Genomic DNA, 17,042 nt, shown 5'->3' with positions numbered 1-17,042 from the left:
CCCCTCTTTTGGTGTTGAAACTAAGTCATTCTATTTTCAACAGTTTGTATAGTTTATTCTTGCTAAAATGAAGATACAAATAAGGGTATAATAGAAAAATGTAAAACAATTGAACTATCTAAATTGGACTCAATGTATGTTGTGCAAATACAAAATGCTATGGAAGATGCTACTAGAATACTAAAATGATGTGGAATGAGTATTTTCATAATTTGTTTAGTTGAGGTTCATTAAGAAATATTTTTTATTTAAGAGCTTATGCATGAAACTAATCTATTTTATCCTAATAAAGCTAATTATGCAATCGAAATGTGAAATAAGACACGTGTAGAACTCAGTCCCATTGGCCTCATATGAGAAAAGAAGTTCAAGGACATTGTCACAAGGGCATTGCATACTTAAATATAGGACTTATGCATACCACTCTCTTTGTTGCTTCATCCCCTTGAGAAGACATTAACATGAATTTTATCTTAAGTCTACCAAGACCCAAAGGGAATTTGACTCCATCTTTGTGGTTGTGGATAGGTTTAGCAAGACGACTCATTCCATTCCATTCCACAAGGTAGATGATGCAACCAATATAGCTGGACTCTTCTTTAGAGATGTGGTTAAACTCCATGGGTTTCCTAAAACCATTGTGTCTGATAGAGATACCAAGTTCCTTAGCCATATTTTGAAAACTCTTTAGTCAAGGCTAAGAACTAAGCTTCATTTCTCCACCTTTAGTCATCCTCAAACGGATGGCCACACCGAGGTTGTGAATAGATCTCTTAGGACTATGCTAAAGGAAATCCTAAAGGAAAACCTTAAATATTGTTTTGAGTACCTTCCTTATATGGAGTTTTCATACAATAGTGTGGTTCACACAACAACAAAAGTTTCTCCTTTTGAGGTTGTGTATGAATTCAATCTTTTCACTCCTTTAGACCTCATACCTCTCCCTAATCATAGTGATTTCATTCATAAGGAAGGTGTATCAAGGTATGAAATTTTAAGGAAGATGTATGAGAGGGAGAAGTCCCAAATACAAAAAGAAACTTAGAGGTACATTAAAGATAATACCAAGGGCAAGAGAGAAGTGGTTTTTGAAGAAGGAGATTGAGTTTAGCTCCATTTAAGCAAAGATAGATTTTCAAAAGAAAGTAAATTCGAACTCAATTCTCATTGTGATGGTCCTTTCAAAGGGCTTAAATGGATTAACAATAATACATATAGGCTAGAGTTTCCAAGTGAGTATGATGTGCATGCTACCTTCAATGTGTCAAATCTAAACCCTATTGTAGGTGGCATGGATAATGAAGATGAAGACCCATTAAATTTGAGGAAAAATCTTTTTGAAGAAGGAGGGGATAATGGCAAGTTACTAGCCAAAGGGCCAATCACAAGATATGGTTAATAAAATTCAAGAAGGGTTAGAGTCATTTGTGAAAGGTTCCAAACTCTTATTCTCTTGAGGTTCAATAAATTATAGTATATTTTTCGAGCTTTGTATTATGAGTTAAGTAGTCTAAGATTTCCATTTGGACCTTGTATCATGGATCACATATTGTAAGGTTTTTTGGAGAGAAAGAAAGAGAAGTTATGCCTTTTGGGAGAAAGTTGACCTTAAGTCAACATGAGAAGCCTTGCCTTCCAAGGTAAAGGGTGTGAAGGTCATTTTCCCTTGGGAGGGTAGTGGCCATGTGACATGTTCCTAAAGGAAAGGATTTTTCCTTAGTAATGACCATGTATCATGCTCTTAATGAAGGGGATTTCTCCACAGTAGTGGTCATGTGTCATCCTTTAAATGGAGGGAATTTTTGCCTTATTCTCCAAGGAGAAGAATTAGGGATTTGCTTTTACAATTTTGAGCCACCTTTAGGGTTACCTAAACTTATAAACAGATGTGTCTTCTCCCATGTAATTTCACTTAGAGATTAGTAACGAAATGTTTCCAAATTTTTGAGTCATTCTACTGGTCTCCAAAGTCAAGACTAGAGCATTCCATGTAGTCTCTTCTAGCCACACCTTCCGTTAAAGTTGGACCAACCCTCTCTTGAGAGTCATTAAACACCACCTTTCCCATCACACAAACACCAAACCGAGATATTTTCCTTATCCATTCCATTGCTTTCGCACATCTTTAGTCACCATAGCTCATCTTCATGCATGGAGCTACCTTACTTGAGAATGAGATTATAAAAAAAGAATCATTATGTTAATAAATTAGTTAATTTAGGTGTGGAGAATATAAATTCATATATATATGTTATGCCTCTTATTATTAGTTTGGATTTATGTTTTCACAATACATATTAATTACCTATATTTTGGGTTGTTTAGAGTTTCTTGAAATTGCATTTGTATTTTATGGATTTGGTTTGATTCTTCGTATTATTGTATTCTTTTTAATTAAATTTATTTTGTTTTGTAAAATTTTTCATATAATAACAAATAATAAATGTGTTTTGTGACATCAACTGTAAAGACTGAGAAAAGTGAGCATTGAAGGTGCACACATGGTAGTAGGGCATTGGACAAAGTTTTAATAACCAAATGGAATTTTATTAAAATATTACCTTCAAGTTTTTCAGCCCATTCTCTGCCACGGTACTTCATCACCAAAGCACAACTTCTCTTCTTCTTTCCTTCATTGCCTTACCTTCCATCCACCATAACTCAAAATTTATCTATTCTTTTGTTAAATAGGAAGCTCTTAAGCAATCTGGAGGTTGCAAGCAACATTTCTACCGTTCGAATTTCAATTTCTTTCACCTCCATGTTTGGTGCATTGATCTGTGGCCGAGCGATACTATTGAAATGAAACGATCCTGAGAAGGTATTGAAATCCTCCACGGTGCGTCTAGCTTGCCCATCACCATCACCATTCCTATTTTCAGCCATTTGTTCCACTTCCTGCTCAACTACAGGCACAATGAGTTGCTCAGGAGTCACAGGAGCTGGAGAAGTTTCTCTAGATGCCCGATTCTCTCTTCTTCTTCTACTGTTGTTTCTTCGGGCAGTCTTTTCAACTTCGGGATCTAAGAGGAGAGGTTCAGACGATCGTGTGCTCCTAGTACGGATTGTGCCCTGCATACACTAAAGCCAATAGTACTAGAGCACCAAGTTAGCCCACAAATAATGAAACAAAAATTATTCACAATAAAAAGAATATAAGAATAAAGCCTAAATGGGTTAGAAATCACACAAAAGTAAAGTAATTAAACCGAAGTCCCCGGCAACGGCGCCAAAAACTTGTTGCAAAACTTTGGCAAGCGTACCAAATCGTGCAAGTAGTAAAACCAGTAAGACCGGGTATCGTTTCCCAAGAGACTCGGTTAACACTTTACGATTGTATAATTAACTAACTAACTTAGGTTAAAGAATGATTCCCTTTTATATGAGTTTTAGTGTAATTAAAGTAACAATAAAACATAAATGATAAAAGTGATCTTAAGCACTCAAACACTTGGAAATGGTAAGATTAGAAATGAGATGGAATGGTATTGTTGGGGGTATGCTTTCACCGACTTCACTCTTATGCAAATAAAATCACTTCCTCTTCATTAATATGTCAATGTCAACCTACTAGTTTAATCAAACCCCAATCCCTTGGTGGAAAGAGCCTAGATTCACTTATTAAATCCCAATCCCTTGGCAACCTAACAAGTTCACCCGCATTAAGAAATGAGATTTTAAGACAACCAAAGGTCCTAGTTCTATCCCTAGACAATATTTCCTTTAGGTGTTTAACCCAAGTCCGAATTTACTCAACATTTCCCAATATTAAGCAAACCCTAAAATCAAGTCATGGGTAGCTTCTTCACAACAAGCATTAAGAGAAGGAGTTAAACACTAACAATCAATGAAAGAGGCATATATTCATTCAAAACAAAGTGATTTACATAAAAGTTCAGTGCCTACAACAATCCCCCAACAATAATGAAACTAGCTCTCCATGAATGGAGAGCTCAAGCTTACAACAATGGTGGAAATGGAAGAAAGAAGAGAACCCAAGGATGAAGAAGGACTGTTCCCACAGCTCCAAGCTCGCCTCCAAGAGCTCCCACAAAGAGAAAACGTGTTTGGGTAGCAAAAGATCCAAAGCTCTTCGTGCATCCAAGTGAAATAGGGCAAATCTGCCATGTCAGCAAAGTTGGCGCTCAAGCGCCCCAAAAATGGGGCGCTCAGGCGCGCGACAGTCAAACTGAGGTATTGGTGCAGTGGCGCTCGAGCCCCCTCAGGCCAGGGGGCTCGAGCCTGATTTCAGCAAATTTCTTGTTCTTCATTTTTTTTGCTCTTCTTTCTTTTCTTGGTTTCCAATGCCTTCATTTGATGCATAGACTTCTTCCAATTCCATTAAGCACATGAAAGCAAGGATTAGGGAACAAAATATCTCATTAAAACTTAGGGTGCAACCACTTAATAAACTAAAAGAAAACTAGGATTTACAAGGTAAAAAGTTAAGAAAGAGTTGACATTTTCTATTGATTCATCACTGAAATCATGGTAAAATATGTCATTATCATCAAGCTTACTGCATGCAGCCCATTTTGTTTCTTTTTCCAAATTTAGCTTCTATTTAGTTCTAAAACTTGTTCTCCATCATTAATTGATGATCAATAGGTGTTTTAGCATTTCCGAGAGTGAACAGGGCGTGCTTGGGGTCTCCTTGAACTAAGAAGGGAGTTTTGTTACTGCACTGCTTGAATAGAGGTAAGGGAAGTTGGGTTATTTCTGATTTTGTAGAATTCTCATAGGTGTAAATTAGAATTTGTGATGATTATGTGATGATGCATGTGGAACTGTTTTCTTTTAGTGTATATTGTGATTTGAATTGATGTTTGTGTGGATTTGAGACATGTATGCTTTGAAAGTTGAGATGTGAATTCTGTGAAATTGTGCCATGATGTTATGAACTGAGTGGGGTGAGTTTAGTTTGTTGTAATTGGTCGGGTTGGGAGTAATTGGGGGTGTGAAATTTGTTATAACATAGTTTAGATAGAAAGCATGATGGTTTGGTAGTGCTTTAGGGTATTTTGGAGGGCGTGAGATAGGGAATTTTAGAGTTAGGGGTCTTGGGCATATTTGAACTGTTGAGGCGGCTTAGGCAAGTTAATTATAACTTGTTAGGACTATAAAATTGGTTAAAATGAGGTTCTAAATGGTAGAAGTGGAGTTGAGTCCTTAGGTTGAGAAAAACTAGTGTTTTGAGTGAGTTTAGAGGAAGTGAGAGGGTGTTTTTGAGTAACTGGGGTCTAGGGTGTAAGTGGGCAGTGGAGACAATTTGATTGAGTCATTTGAGACTTGTTAGAAGTTCTAAATTTGCTAAAAACACATTCTAAGTGGTAAATTCAATTTTAGACCTCTAGGTTGATGAAGTTGGGTTTTTAAAGTGTCAAAAGTGGTTTGATACACCTAGTCTTGGATCTAGTGACCAAATGGATATTAATTTTAACTTACAAACATGTTTTCCCATCAATACAAATGTGTAAAGAACCTCTTTAGTCATTAGAATAGGGTCCAAGTGCATCAAAATCCAATTTTCGTAGTTGATGTCAACTGATATGGCGCCCTAGCACCCCTGGTGGAGCCTTGGCGCCCTTGGATACAACAACGATTCACGCTAAGCGCCCCCTAGCGCCCCCTAGCGCCCCTGGGCATATCAACAGGTTGTTGTTTTTGTTTTTGATAGCTTTTGGGGTTCCGGATGTCCGTTTTGGGCGTTCCTTAGGTCGTTTTGGAGGTTTTGGACCCTTCCAGAGCTGTTAGTGATGGTTTCAGAGTTCTTTTCTTTAGCTAAATATGAGTATCCTTATGCCATAGATTGATTGATGTTGATTAATTGAAAGAGTGCCTTGTATGTTTATATATATGGCTTGATTTTGCAACATGATTGAGGGCATGTGTATTGTGTGTGAATTATAGTTTGAAAATATGTACATATAAGGGTGATGATTGGTGTTGAATGTAACAAATATGGTATGCTGATGATTTAAAGAGGATTGTGATTTTACTAAGGTGATTTGAATAGTATTAAAGTAAGATCTCTAGGCGAGATCATTATAGTGTTTAGAATGAATGTTAGAGGCCTCCATATGGGGGATTATCCTAACACTCTAACGGTCTTTCATTCTCACTTAGAGAGGATTGACGCGTGTGGTGAGAGTAGTAGGAGGTCCTAGGGTAGGCGCTATCACTGGAGGCCTATCGCGCGGTAACGGGCTAACCTTGTGTGTGGTAAGGTGAAAACCCTCGGCAATGGCTTTGCAAAACAGTAGAGGCCACCACAAGTGCACAACCCGCCCCAGATCGACATTCATTCTAAGTCCGAAAGAGTCTAGTGTGTCATAACATGATAGGGCAGTTGTTTAATTACTTGTATGTGCTTGTTTTTCATTTTATCTAATAAATCATATATATGATGACTTATATGTTTTAAAAACCTAGCTTACCCTTAATTTTGTTTGTGTGGCATGTTATATGTTCTTTCTCTTTGCAATGATCATCCAAATTTGGATGTGAGCAGAGGGAGATGAGGCTTCATTGGAGCAGGCTCTGGATGAGACTAATGCAGCTTCCCTTAGCTCTTAGGACCTTTTCTAGCTTTTATTTTGACATGTTCTATATTTTGGAAACACTCTTTAGGCATCTTTGGATCTTTAGTTTATTATGTATTTTGGAGAACTCTTAAACTTATATTTAAGTTTTAAACTTTCAGCCTTGTTTTGGATAACTGTATGAATCAATGTTGTTACCTCATACTCTTAACTGCTTTTACATATTATAATAGCTGAATCCTATTATATTATATGTTCATATGATATTTGGGATGTCACATCAACATAGCTAAAATATTACGTATTTATTAAAGAAAAATATGTTAACAAAAAAGTTAATATATGTTTCAAATATTTATTAATATTTTAACAAACTACCTTAATTAATTAAGAGAACTTAAAAAATAAAATTAAAGCACAGTAAATATATCTTCAATTTTTTTATGTTTACTGGTCTCACTATTTCTTTTATGAAAATGAAAATGATAATAACAATGTGATAACATGTGAATTTCGAATTATATATCATTTTAATGAAATAGAAAAGTATAAATATGTATAATGTTAGACAAAATTGAAAATAAATTATAACAAAAGAAAAAAATAATACCAACTAGTTAAAAAAAAGGTTAAAAGCCTTTTTTTTGTCCCAGTTTTAGTTGGGAAAAGTCAAAATGGTCCCCATGTTTTTTTTGTGTTCAATTTGGTTTTAAATAACGTAATTTGTGTTCAATTAAGTCCTTTTCACTAACTCCGTTTAAATCGTTAACGGCGAGTTGTCCAAATGTGCATTGAGAGAATGAAATGTCATTTATTGACTGATGTGGATCTAATGAGGTGGATTTATTATTTTTAAAATTCTTTTTCAGATATTAGGCTTATTATTTTCAAAATTAAATTAAGGGTATTGATGTCTAAAGGGTTGATCGTGGTTTGGAAGGGAGATCTGCAAGATTGGGAAGAACATCAGTGAATGGCCCTAACACCACCCCATAGTCCAACGTTGCCGAAGATATTGCCGTTGGCCGTACACATCAGCTCCTCCATTGTCGCAAACTTGTGCCCCCACCATCAATTAAAATCCAAAAACGCAAGAACCATGACCCCTAACTCCAAATTTCAAAAAGAAAAAAAAAAGAACACAACTATAGGAAATCCCCAAAATCCAATTTGAAAACAAAGATTCCAACTTCTCCAATCGCAACATCAGAAAAACCAAGAAAGGAAACCCCAACAAATTCCCAAACTCAGAAACCCTAAAACCAAACCCCTAAATTATAAGATCAAAACCCTCAACCTATAATTGTCAACCTGTAGAGAAGAAATGGAAACACAAGAACAACCATAAATCACAAGCTAAGAATGAGCATAGAAAGCCTCAAAACTGCGACGCATCCTTCCCGTGAGCCCTGGCACTGCGAAAAAGGAGTTTGCGCCCTAGCCACCTGAACTCGCATCCCCAACGTGCAAAAACCCCCAATCAGAACCAAGAAAGATAAGAGAAAGGAAGCTTTCACTCCTTGTGACGCGAACCAGAACTAGAACAAAAAGGAAAAGAGATCAGCGTCTCCCTCCTACGAAACGAAGCAGAAATCGAGTGAAGAGAAGATGAAGGTGAATGTTTGTGCTCCCTTAATCTGGGTTTGGCCGTGAAGGAAGACAACTCAAAATTGGAAAAAAAAAAGTGGTGATTAGGGTCCTATGAATCTTCCAAGGGGATTAACTAAAACTTAGATAAGATAATTCTGATTTAGAATTTAATTAGGGTTCCACTTATTGTAAATTTAATTTTTAATAATAGGATCTTAACTCTGATTAATTCTTAATTATAATTAAAAGAGAATCCTAAATTTCTAATTAATCATATTTAAAAGGAAACCCTAATTCTTTTCAATCTCACTTTCAACTTTACCAGGAGTACACGTAAGTAAATAAATGACATTTCATTATCTGACTGCACAGTTGGACAATTCGTCGTTAACAATTTAAACGGAATCAGTAAAAAAGACTTAATTGAACACCAATTACATTCTTTAAGACCAAATTGAACAAAAAAAAAAAACATAGAGACCATTTCGAATTTTTTCAACCAAAACTAGGACAAAAAAGGCTTTTAACCTAAAAAAATAAAAATAGAAACATATTAAGTGTAATTAAAGGAAAATGAAATACAAGATTATTTTGGCCCCTTAAAATATCTCTCGGTGACTTGGAAACTCCAAAGTAAATCGCATGAGGCAGAGCACAACCACACACGTAAGGAGAAGGACTTTTATAGTGTTCCCTACGCAAAAATCTTTGGCCGCAATTAATGCCACACTTTCCTTTTATTTTTCTTTCATCAAATCAAAATCCTAGGAAGGACAAAAAACACAGCGCGGTAAGGATAGTGTGGGCCTGCGCTGGCGAGATAGTTTGAATAGCATGTGGAAGATACAGCCGCCACGTCTTCAACCAAGAGTCCACGTGGCGCTCCACGGAAGGCAAAGCGAGATCGCGCGCAACACCAACCTCTTATCAACAAAATCCTCATGTTAAATCTCCCTCGTCAATGTCTTCTCATGGTTCTCTTCTCTTCTTCACACCCACGCCATGAATGCGATCTTTACTGCTTCAGCTCTCTCTCTTCCAATTTTCCTTAGAGCTTCCAAATTTGACACAAGAAGGGTAACGTTCTTCTTCTACGTGTGTTTTCTTGTACTTTACTTAGCTGCCTTCTTTTAATTAAGGTTATGTTAAAAGTAAAGTTTAAGTTAGTTAATTAACGAAAAAAGGCTACGATAGTTATTTAAAAGTTGGACCAATCAGAATTTGCAACGATTATTTGTGATTGAATGGTGATGTTAAATCGTTTTCTCTTTAAAGTATATACATTTAAATGAAGTTAACTTAGTTTACCATCTGTGTTTGTTTAACTTCTACCCTTGGAAGAGTATATTACAACGTAGACATGGAGGGAAATTTGTTGATCCTAGTCTTCTTTAGATTTTTTTTTTTTTTTTTGTGTGCACAAATTGAGTTGAAGATTAGAAGTTGGCATGTGTATATATTTAGTTTGGGCTCAATTGTAGCTTGAAGTATAATGATCGGTAAAATGGCATTAATATGCATTGTTTAATACAGGTTTGGTTTGTTAGTGGTGGTTACGTACTTGTTCCTCTTGTTAAACCGTTATCTATAGGAGTAGTTAATATTAGCAGGTTTTTCCTTCAACGGGGCTTGATTTTCTGGTTACTTTATACTCTAGCTTAAAGCTTTTGGGGCATGTCAAATTTCAGGATTTGAAATGTAGATTTAAAGTGTTTGCTGTATTTGGAGAAGAAGACAAGAAAAATGCATGGGGTGCGCTGTTTGATGTTGAGGATCCAAGATCCAAGATTCCACAGAATAAAGGGAAGGTTTTGGATATATATCAGGCCCTGGAAGTTGCAAGACATGATATTCAGTACTTAGACTGGCGAGCTCGGCAAGATGTGCTCACAATCATGCTCCTCCATGAAAAGGTTTCAACCAGTTTCATTTTGTTATTGTTGTATAGAATTGGTTTGATGCCTGAATTATGCTGTTTCCTGATGTTTATAATTTTAACATTTATAATCTTGGTCAGTGGATCAGATTAGTGTCAGTACACTATGGTTTTTGTTTATACGCCTTTTTACCCTTTTACTCGTTGAGCTACGCATTTTCACCGTGTTTGATTTACACCTTTAAAATTATGAGCTTAGGTGGTTGAAGTTCTGAATCCTCTAGCTCGTGAATATAAATCGATTGGCACCTTGAAAAAGGAGCTAGCTGGGTTGCAGGATGAGTTAGCACACGCACACAGACAGGTATAGAATTTTAGCTGTGATAGACCACTCAACACAACGTGAAACTGAGTTGCTTTTTTAATTGATCAAACTTGGCAGAAACTTGTCAATTTCTTACTAATCTGCCATTAAATTTATGTAAATGAATAAAAACAGGTTCATATATCTGAAGCAAGGGTTACCACTGCTTTAGATAAGCTTGCTTACATGGAAGAATTGGTAAATGATAGGCTGTTGCAAGACAGAAGCACAGCTGAAATTGCCCAAACATCATCTTCTCCCAGTACGTCTGCAAATTCTCTACCTACAGAAAAGAGAAGAAAGTCACGGAAAAGCTTGAACGTATCAGGCCCAGTTCAGTCATACCATCCCCACTTGAAGAATTTCTGGTATCCTGTTGCTTTCTCCAGGGACCTAAAGGATGATACAATGGTATGTGCGTATGTGTCTAAGTGTCTTTCTCTTTTCTGGAAAACCATCTATCATATACTTACTATTCTTGTATAATCTCCCCATTTGAGTATACCCATGAAGGCTACTAAAATGTCTTTTTGTGACACATTATGACTGGTAGAAAATAAAAACGTTTCAATATTTCACATTAGTTTTTTTTTTTTTTTTTGCTTCTCTATTGTTGTTTTCAATTTTTGTAACGGGGTGTGATGTCCAGTGAAAGATAGACATGCTCTAAGCTAAAATGTTAATTCTCAGTAACGTGTTTGCCATTTTTCTATCTCAGATCCCAATAGAATGTTTTGAGGAACCATGGGTTATCTTCAGAGGGAAAGATGGAAAGCCTGGATGTGTCCAGAATACTTGTGCACACAGAGCCTGTCCTCTGCACCTGGGTTCAGTAAATGAGGGTCGTATCCAATGCCCCTACCATGGTTAGTCATGACTGGAACAAATTATTGTGTCCTATGTATGAGTTGTTTGCACTTGTTGATACTTGACAATTTTCCTTTAATTTCACAAGACACGATATAGCCTAGAGATGTACACTGAGATTTACAGACTCTAAAATTACCAAATGGTTGGATTTCAGGCTGGGAATATACCACTGAAGGAAAATGTGAGAAAATGCCATCTACTCGATTTCTAAATGTGAAAATAAAGTCAGTTCCATGCTTTGAAAAGGAGGGAATGATCTGGATTTGGCCTGGAAATGATCCGCCAACGGCTACACTTCCATCTTTACTACCGCCTTCTGGATTTGAAATCCATGCCGAGGTACGTTACGGATAGAATCTGTTCCACTAGGTATTGTGTTCAATGCGAGATAAAGAATTATAATTATATGATTGATTAAAAACAAAAAAATAAAAATCATGTGTCTTCTTACTTGGTAGCTCTTCCCTTTTTACAGATTGTGATGGAACTTCCAATCGAACATGGTTTACTTTTGGACAATCTTTTGGATCTTGCTCATGCCCCTTTTACTCACACTTCAACATTCGCTAAGGGATGGAGTGTTCCCAGGTTTGTTTGGTTTATACCATTAAAAACTAAAAGCAATTTTCATTCAGAAGTGACAACAAGTGATTAAGGGATCAAAATGCCTTTGGGGGATGTTTTAATTCAGATTCGTTCAAATTGATCAAAATCCTCTTTCCCTTTCCTACAACTTCCTTTTAAGTTTTACGCATCTAGTATACACTAGGACAAAGCAAAAATGATTACTCAGTAAAGACTTGGAGTTTTCTTGAAGATATACATTATATTGTAATAATGCCCTCTACTAAGTCTTCCCATTGACAATTTTATGGCAAATTCATTGGAAAGTGGTATTTTTCTGGGGTTAGTAGCTCAATATCATACTGTAGTAACACTTTTATCTTACATTGGTTATGAATGGAATATTTCAGCTTTCTATTATATGTCTTAAATATTAATTCTCTAGCTTATTCATTCTCGTTGCATGTATTTGAACTTACAGCTTGGTGAAGTTTTTGACACCTGCATCTGGCCTGCACGGATACTGGGACCCTTATCCTATTGATATGGAGTTTCGACCACCTTGCATGGTTTTATCAACCATTGGAATTTCAAAGCCTGGGAAACTGAGGGGACAAAATACCAGGGAATGTTCAACGCACCTGCACCAACTTCATGTCTGTTTACCATCTTCGAAACAAAAGACAAGATTGCTATATAGAATGTCACTGGATTTTGCTCCCCTGCTTAAGCATATACCTTTTATTCAGTATCTATGGAGGCATTTCGCAGACCAGGTAGAGTTTTTTCGAACAATGAATCTATATTTAACTATGTTCGATAATTTGAGTTAGGGAGTATGAACAGAATAAGATAAAAAGGGTAGGAAGGGTTGCGCGTGCTTATTGTCTTTAACCAAAATAAATTAATAAAAGCTTCAAGGCTTTCAATCCGGCCTTAGTATAATATAACATATTTTTGGGACCAAAATGACAGCAATTAATTAAGTTTAGGGACTTAAATAAAATAGTCATAGTTTCAGGGATTTATTTGGAATTTCCCCGCTTTCGGGATCCATGTGAAAGAATTTAATATTTTTAGAGACTAATAAAATTATTTACCCAAAATGAAATTATGTCTAGAGGTCTACCAGCTTTTGCTGCAGATATCCTCATAAATTGAGTTATTTAAACATGCTTAAGATAAATACACTACTAGCAAAACTTTTCCACGTGGGAATAAACAATAATTTTAACATTTTCACAAAGGTAAAAATCACAAGGTTTTACAAAGTAGTTATGTTTTGAAATAGGAAATATAAAATACTTTACTTTGACCACAAGGACAAGATATACATTTTAATTCATGAAAAAACAAATTTGAAATAGAATAGTGGAGCTTTGATCACAGTTGTAATACGAGAAAATGGGGAAAAAATATATTTTTTATATATTAAAAAATAAAATAAGAAATATCGAAATAAAAAATCTTGCTCCCATAATCCTTAATGTGCATTTGCCTCTAGGAAATCTTCAAAATCTGTCACTATTCTTCCTATAACAATATTTAATGTGATTTGAATTTTTAGTATTGATTATTTATTAAAATAGAATTCTCCAGTTAAATAAAAGGGCACAAGTTTAGTAAAGTTATCATGTTCTCATTATGACTTATCATGTCCTCAACTAGTAGATTGCAAAAGAAAAGAAATCACATGTCATCAGTTAAATACACAAGTTAATAATAAGAACATGAAAGAGTTTATGTAAGATTTGTCCTTAAACAAATGTTACCTTTTCCTTCTCCATGTTGTACTAATTGGTGTTTTGATGTTCATGCAAAAAGGTTATAAATGAGGATCTGCGGTTAGTGGTGGGGCAACAGGAACGAATGAACGATGGTGCAAATGTATGGAATTTTCCAGTACCCTATGATAAGCTTGGGGTGAGATATAGAATGTGGAGAGATGCATTGGAGAGAGGAGATAAACAACTACCATTCACCTCATATAGATCAAATACAGAATAGTGCTTCTTCCATCCTCCTATAAGGAATTTTTCTTTTTCAACTCAAGGCTACATCTCTACAACACCATCCGGGAACTCTTGTATTCATAAGAGGCTGTTCCTTTCCAAATATACTTGAGTCTGGACACCTTTTCACCCTTTTCCCTTTTTAATTTTTCAAATTCTGTACAGTGCCAATCATTTTTTACCTTGTGATATCTGCACCATCTCAGCTGGTGCCTTAACCTCACCCTGGAACAAAAGGGCATGTAGTATGAAACAATATTTATATGCCAATGCTATCTAATTTAGGGTTTACATATTTAATTATTACTGTGCTTGTAATGATTGAATCTGAGGTTTGAATTATTATGATTTCGTTGTGATCTTTGATATTAGAAAAAATTGCAGATAAACACGGAAATGATCAATTTCCAACAAATACTTATGTATATTTTTTAAGCCAAGTACTTAAATGATATTCTATAATGATTTAGTAGTGTATGTTAGTAAATGCCATTATCGAAATTAACATTAGATAACTAGTCTTCTCTCTTAATTAAGGCCTATATTTAAGTCGAAATTAAAAGCTACAATATGGTTTTTGATAGAATATTGTTTTGTTTTGGCTATCACACTCCTGCTCTTTTAAATTTTTTATACTTTTAACAAAAAGTATATTCTAAACAAAAATAAATAAATCTTTTCAACACATTGAAAGAAATAAACCAATATTGCTAAATCAAGCCATATGGAAAATAAAAATTTAACACAAAATTCCCGCGCAACATTGGCAGATTGCGTTCATGTACAAGTTCCCAAATTATTATCCAATTTCAGAAAAAAAAGATCATAGTATTGGACATAACAACCAACAATTCCACAATTTCATTTATTACGCTTCAAATTTTCCAAAACCTCTCCAAATTTTACGTTCACAGTTCGGATCCACAGAAGGGGCAGAATCGGAAGTCTGCGTCCACCGCACGCTCGCAGAAGCGGCAGCGCAAGGCTTCTGCCACCGCCCCCGGCGATTCGGCGGCCGGCGGCAGAGAGTAATTGTAGGGGAAAAAGTTCTTACAATTGGCGCAATGGTAGAGAGGATCCTTGGCCGGCCACCGCCACACGGGAACAAAGAAGAGCTTGAGAACCTTGTCGGAGTTCACAAGATCGACGCTGCTGCCGCAGTACGTGCACTTGCTCACACCGGTTTTCAGGACCTGTCGCACCTCTTGCTGTAACCCTCCCACGAAGAAGAAGAACATGGCTCCAACTTAACCCTCTCTGAAACTTCACCTTTTGTTCTTTGTTCTGAACGAAATTGGCGTTTTCTTACTATAAATTTGAGAAAATTTTAGCCTTCGCTATTTCGATTCTCTGGAGGTTTCCTGCGATTTCTTCAGCTTTGGACTTTGCAATGTGGGCCTTGTATAGGTGGGTCACCGCCTTCTTCTATCGGCGTTTACTTCATGTACTCCCACAATTTCCTCTCCCACCTCCAAATTTTCAAAATATCATTTTACCCTTTAAAAAAGTGATTTAATAAGACTTTCTTCATAAGATTTTCAGAATAAGATTTCCTAAACATATTTTTATGACTTCTTGCTTCATGGTTTGATGTAGTGGAGTCTTGGAAGAAGGTTGTAGCACAAGCAAAAGGATATTAAAAGGTTCAGGGTATGTGATCTAAGGTGTATTGAGATTGATCTTTAAAAAGGTGAGACCAATTCTAGAGGAAGAAGATCAAAGAAAGTTGTAGGAAAATTTTAGCCAATGTGACTTCCGATATGAATGTGTGTAGTGTAAATGTGGAGTGCATTAAGTAATATTACAATCGAAACAATAAGCAATGAGGTGAAAGTGATGAGATGAGTGAATGTATATGATAGGTGGAAGTGAAAATGATATAGAGCTTGAGGTTGATGGAACCATTACAGAGAAAATATCATCATATAATCATATATTACTTTCAATCAATCAACCTTTCACAATATATTCATATATTCATATATTCATATATAAGTGTAGAAAATTTATTTTATTTTTTTATCCTTTTTTCATATGACAGACTGTGTGTTTATTACAATATCATTGTAATATTAGCCTTAATTATAATGAACAATATAAAAAATTGGTCTTGATAGAAACATATTACGAGAATCAAATCAAGCATAATATCAGGAATGTTAGTTCTAATTATTATCAAGAATATTGCTTCTAATTATTAGAATTAAAATCAATACTTTCTCTAAACGGAAAAATTGAGAAATGAGAAACATAAGTGGTAGAAAAGCAAAAAGGAAGGTGGGAATATAAAAACATTGGGCTATTAGGTGAAAAAAAAAAGGGTGGTGTAAAAAATGATATGGAGTTGTGAGGATGGATAAAATATATTAGGTGAAAAGACAAAAAGAACTGGGGTGTAAAAGGAAAAAAAATGGGAGATTATAAATCTCAAAAGTAGATTGGGCCTAATAAAATCCAATAACAAAACTTTCTTTTTTTTAAAAAAAAAAAGAAAATTAAAGTTTCCAAAGGAACTTTTATTTCATTCCTTTTATTAAAAAATATACTTTTTTTATTTTTCTGAAATAAATTTTTATTTACCTGGATGAAATTGGTTGTTGATAGTTGCTCCTTAAATTTTACTACATAATGTAAAAATTTAACATTTTCATATTATTGTATAAAAAATAAGTATAAATAAATATACTAATTTCATACAAATATCAACAAAGAAGAAAGTTGAGGAAACTAAAAATTATTGAACCAAATCAGATATGATGATCAATTCCACGGAAAGGTTCATGATCCAAAATGAAGATGGAAACTAGTGGCCATTCTTGTGAAGAGGGTATAGAGGCAAGGCAAGGTTTTGAAATTAAAAAACAAAATTGATTTTTTGAGAATATTTTTTGAGATTTTTGTTTTTGTTTTTTTGAATTTTTAGTAGAATTCCCGCATAATGTAAATAAATGAAATGAAAACAAATCAGTGCTCATTCCCGCATAATGTCCTGATGTAAATAAATAAAGACAAATCAACTCTCTTAGGTGTGTTCACTTGAGGGTGACGCATTGTTTACGAAGATTGGAGAGCGAAGAATGGAAGGTAAAACCGTGTTCACTTGAGGTGATTACCGAAGAACGAATTGCAACGATTTGCGGGATTCATGCATTGTTCAATCACTCGCATATAAGAAGAGATTTGGAGGGATGAAACGAGTTTTCTCTAAAATGCCCCTCTTCTTA

The 17,042-nt window shown here is 35.3% G+C and overlaps 2 protein-coding genes across 2 annotated transcripts; one reads left to right on the top strand and one right to left on the bottom strand.

The window, feature by feature from the left end:
* The first annotated feature begins 8,941 nt into the window (after positions 1-8,941).
* Positions 8,942-14,166, top strand: LOC106780555 (chlorophyllide a oxygenase, chloroplastic). The gene is made up of 9 exons (XM_014668859.2): positions 8,942-9,209; positions 9,821-10,045; positions 10,268-10,372; positions 10,508-10,783; positions 11,091-11,238; positions 11,397-11,581; positions 11,718-11,830; positions 12,288-12,582; positions 13,631-14,166. Exons 1-9 carry the CDS (start codon positions 9,135-9,137, stop codon positions 13,811-13,813), a joined length of 1,605 nt encoding a protein of 534 aa, XP_014524345.1. The 5' UTR covers positions 8,942-9,134; the 3' UTR covers positions 13,814-14,166.
* A 359-nt stretch (positions 14,167-14,525) lies between these two features.
* LOC106780554 lies at positions 14,526-15,156 on the bottom strand. The gene has a single exon (XM_014668858.2). The coding sequence runs from the start codon at positions 15,054-15,056 to the stop codon at positions 14,727-14,729; it is 330 nt and encodes a 109-aa protein (XP_014524344.1). The 5' UTR covers positions 15,057-15,156; the 3' UTR covers positions 14,526-14,726.
* Between the last annotated feature and the right edge of the window lie 1,886 nt (positions 15,157-17,042).

The sequence above is a fragment of the Vigna radiata genome, unplaced genomic scaffold (genome assembly GCF_000741045.1).
Source record: "Vigna radiata var. radiata cultivar VC1973A unplaced genomic scaffold, Vradiata_ver6 scaffold_390, whole genome shotgun sequence".
In the NCBI taxonomy this organism is placed as follows: domain Eukaryota; kingdom Viridiplantae; phylum Streptophyta; class Magnoliopsida; order Fabales; family Fabaceae; genus Vigna; species Vigna radiata.
Note: the sequence above shows the minus strand (reverse complement) of the source record. Positions and strands in the feature narration are given on the sequence as shown.

Excerpts from the sequence above, each read along its gene's own strand:
- LOC106780554 (XM_014668858.2), bottom strand. The coding sequence starts at position 15,056 with ATGTTCTTCTTCTTCGTGGGAGGGTTACAGCAAGAGGTGCGACAGGTC.
- LOC106780555 (XM_014668859.2), top strand. The coding sequence starts at position 9,135 with ATGAATGCGATCTTTACTGCTTCAGCTCTCTCTCTTCCAATTTTCCTT. Across the intron at positions 10,046-10,267 it reads TCATGCTCCTCCATGAAAAG|GTGGTTGAAGTTCTGAATCC; the intron begins GTTTCAACCAGT and ends TTATGAGCTTAG. Across the intron at positions 10,784-11,090 it reads ACCTAAAGGATGATACAATG|ATCCCAATAGAATGTTTTGA; the intron begins GTATGTGCGTAT and ends TTTCTATCTCAG.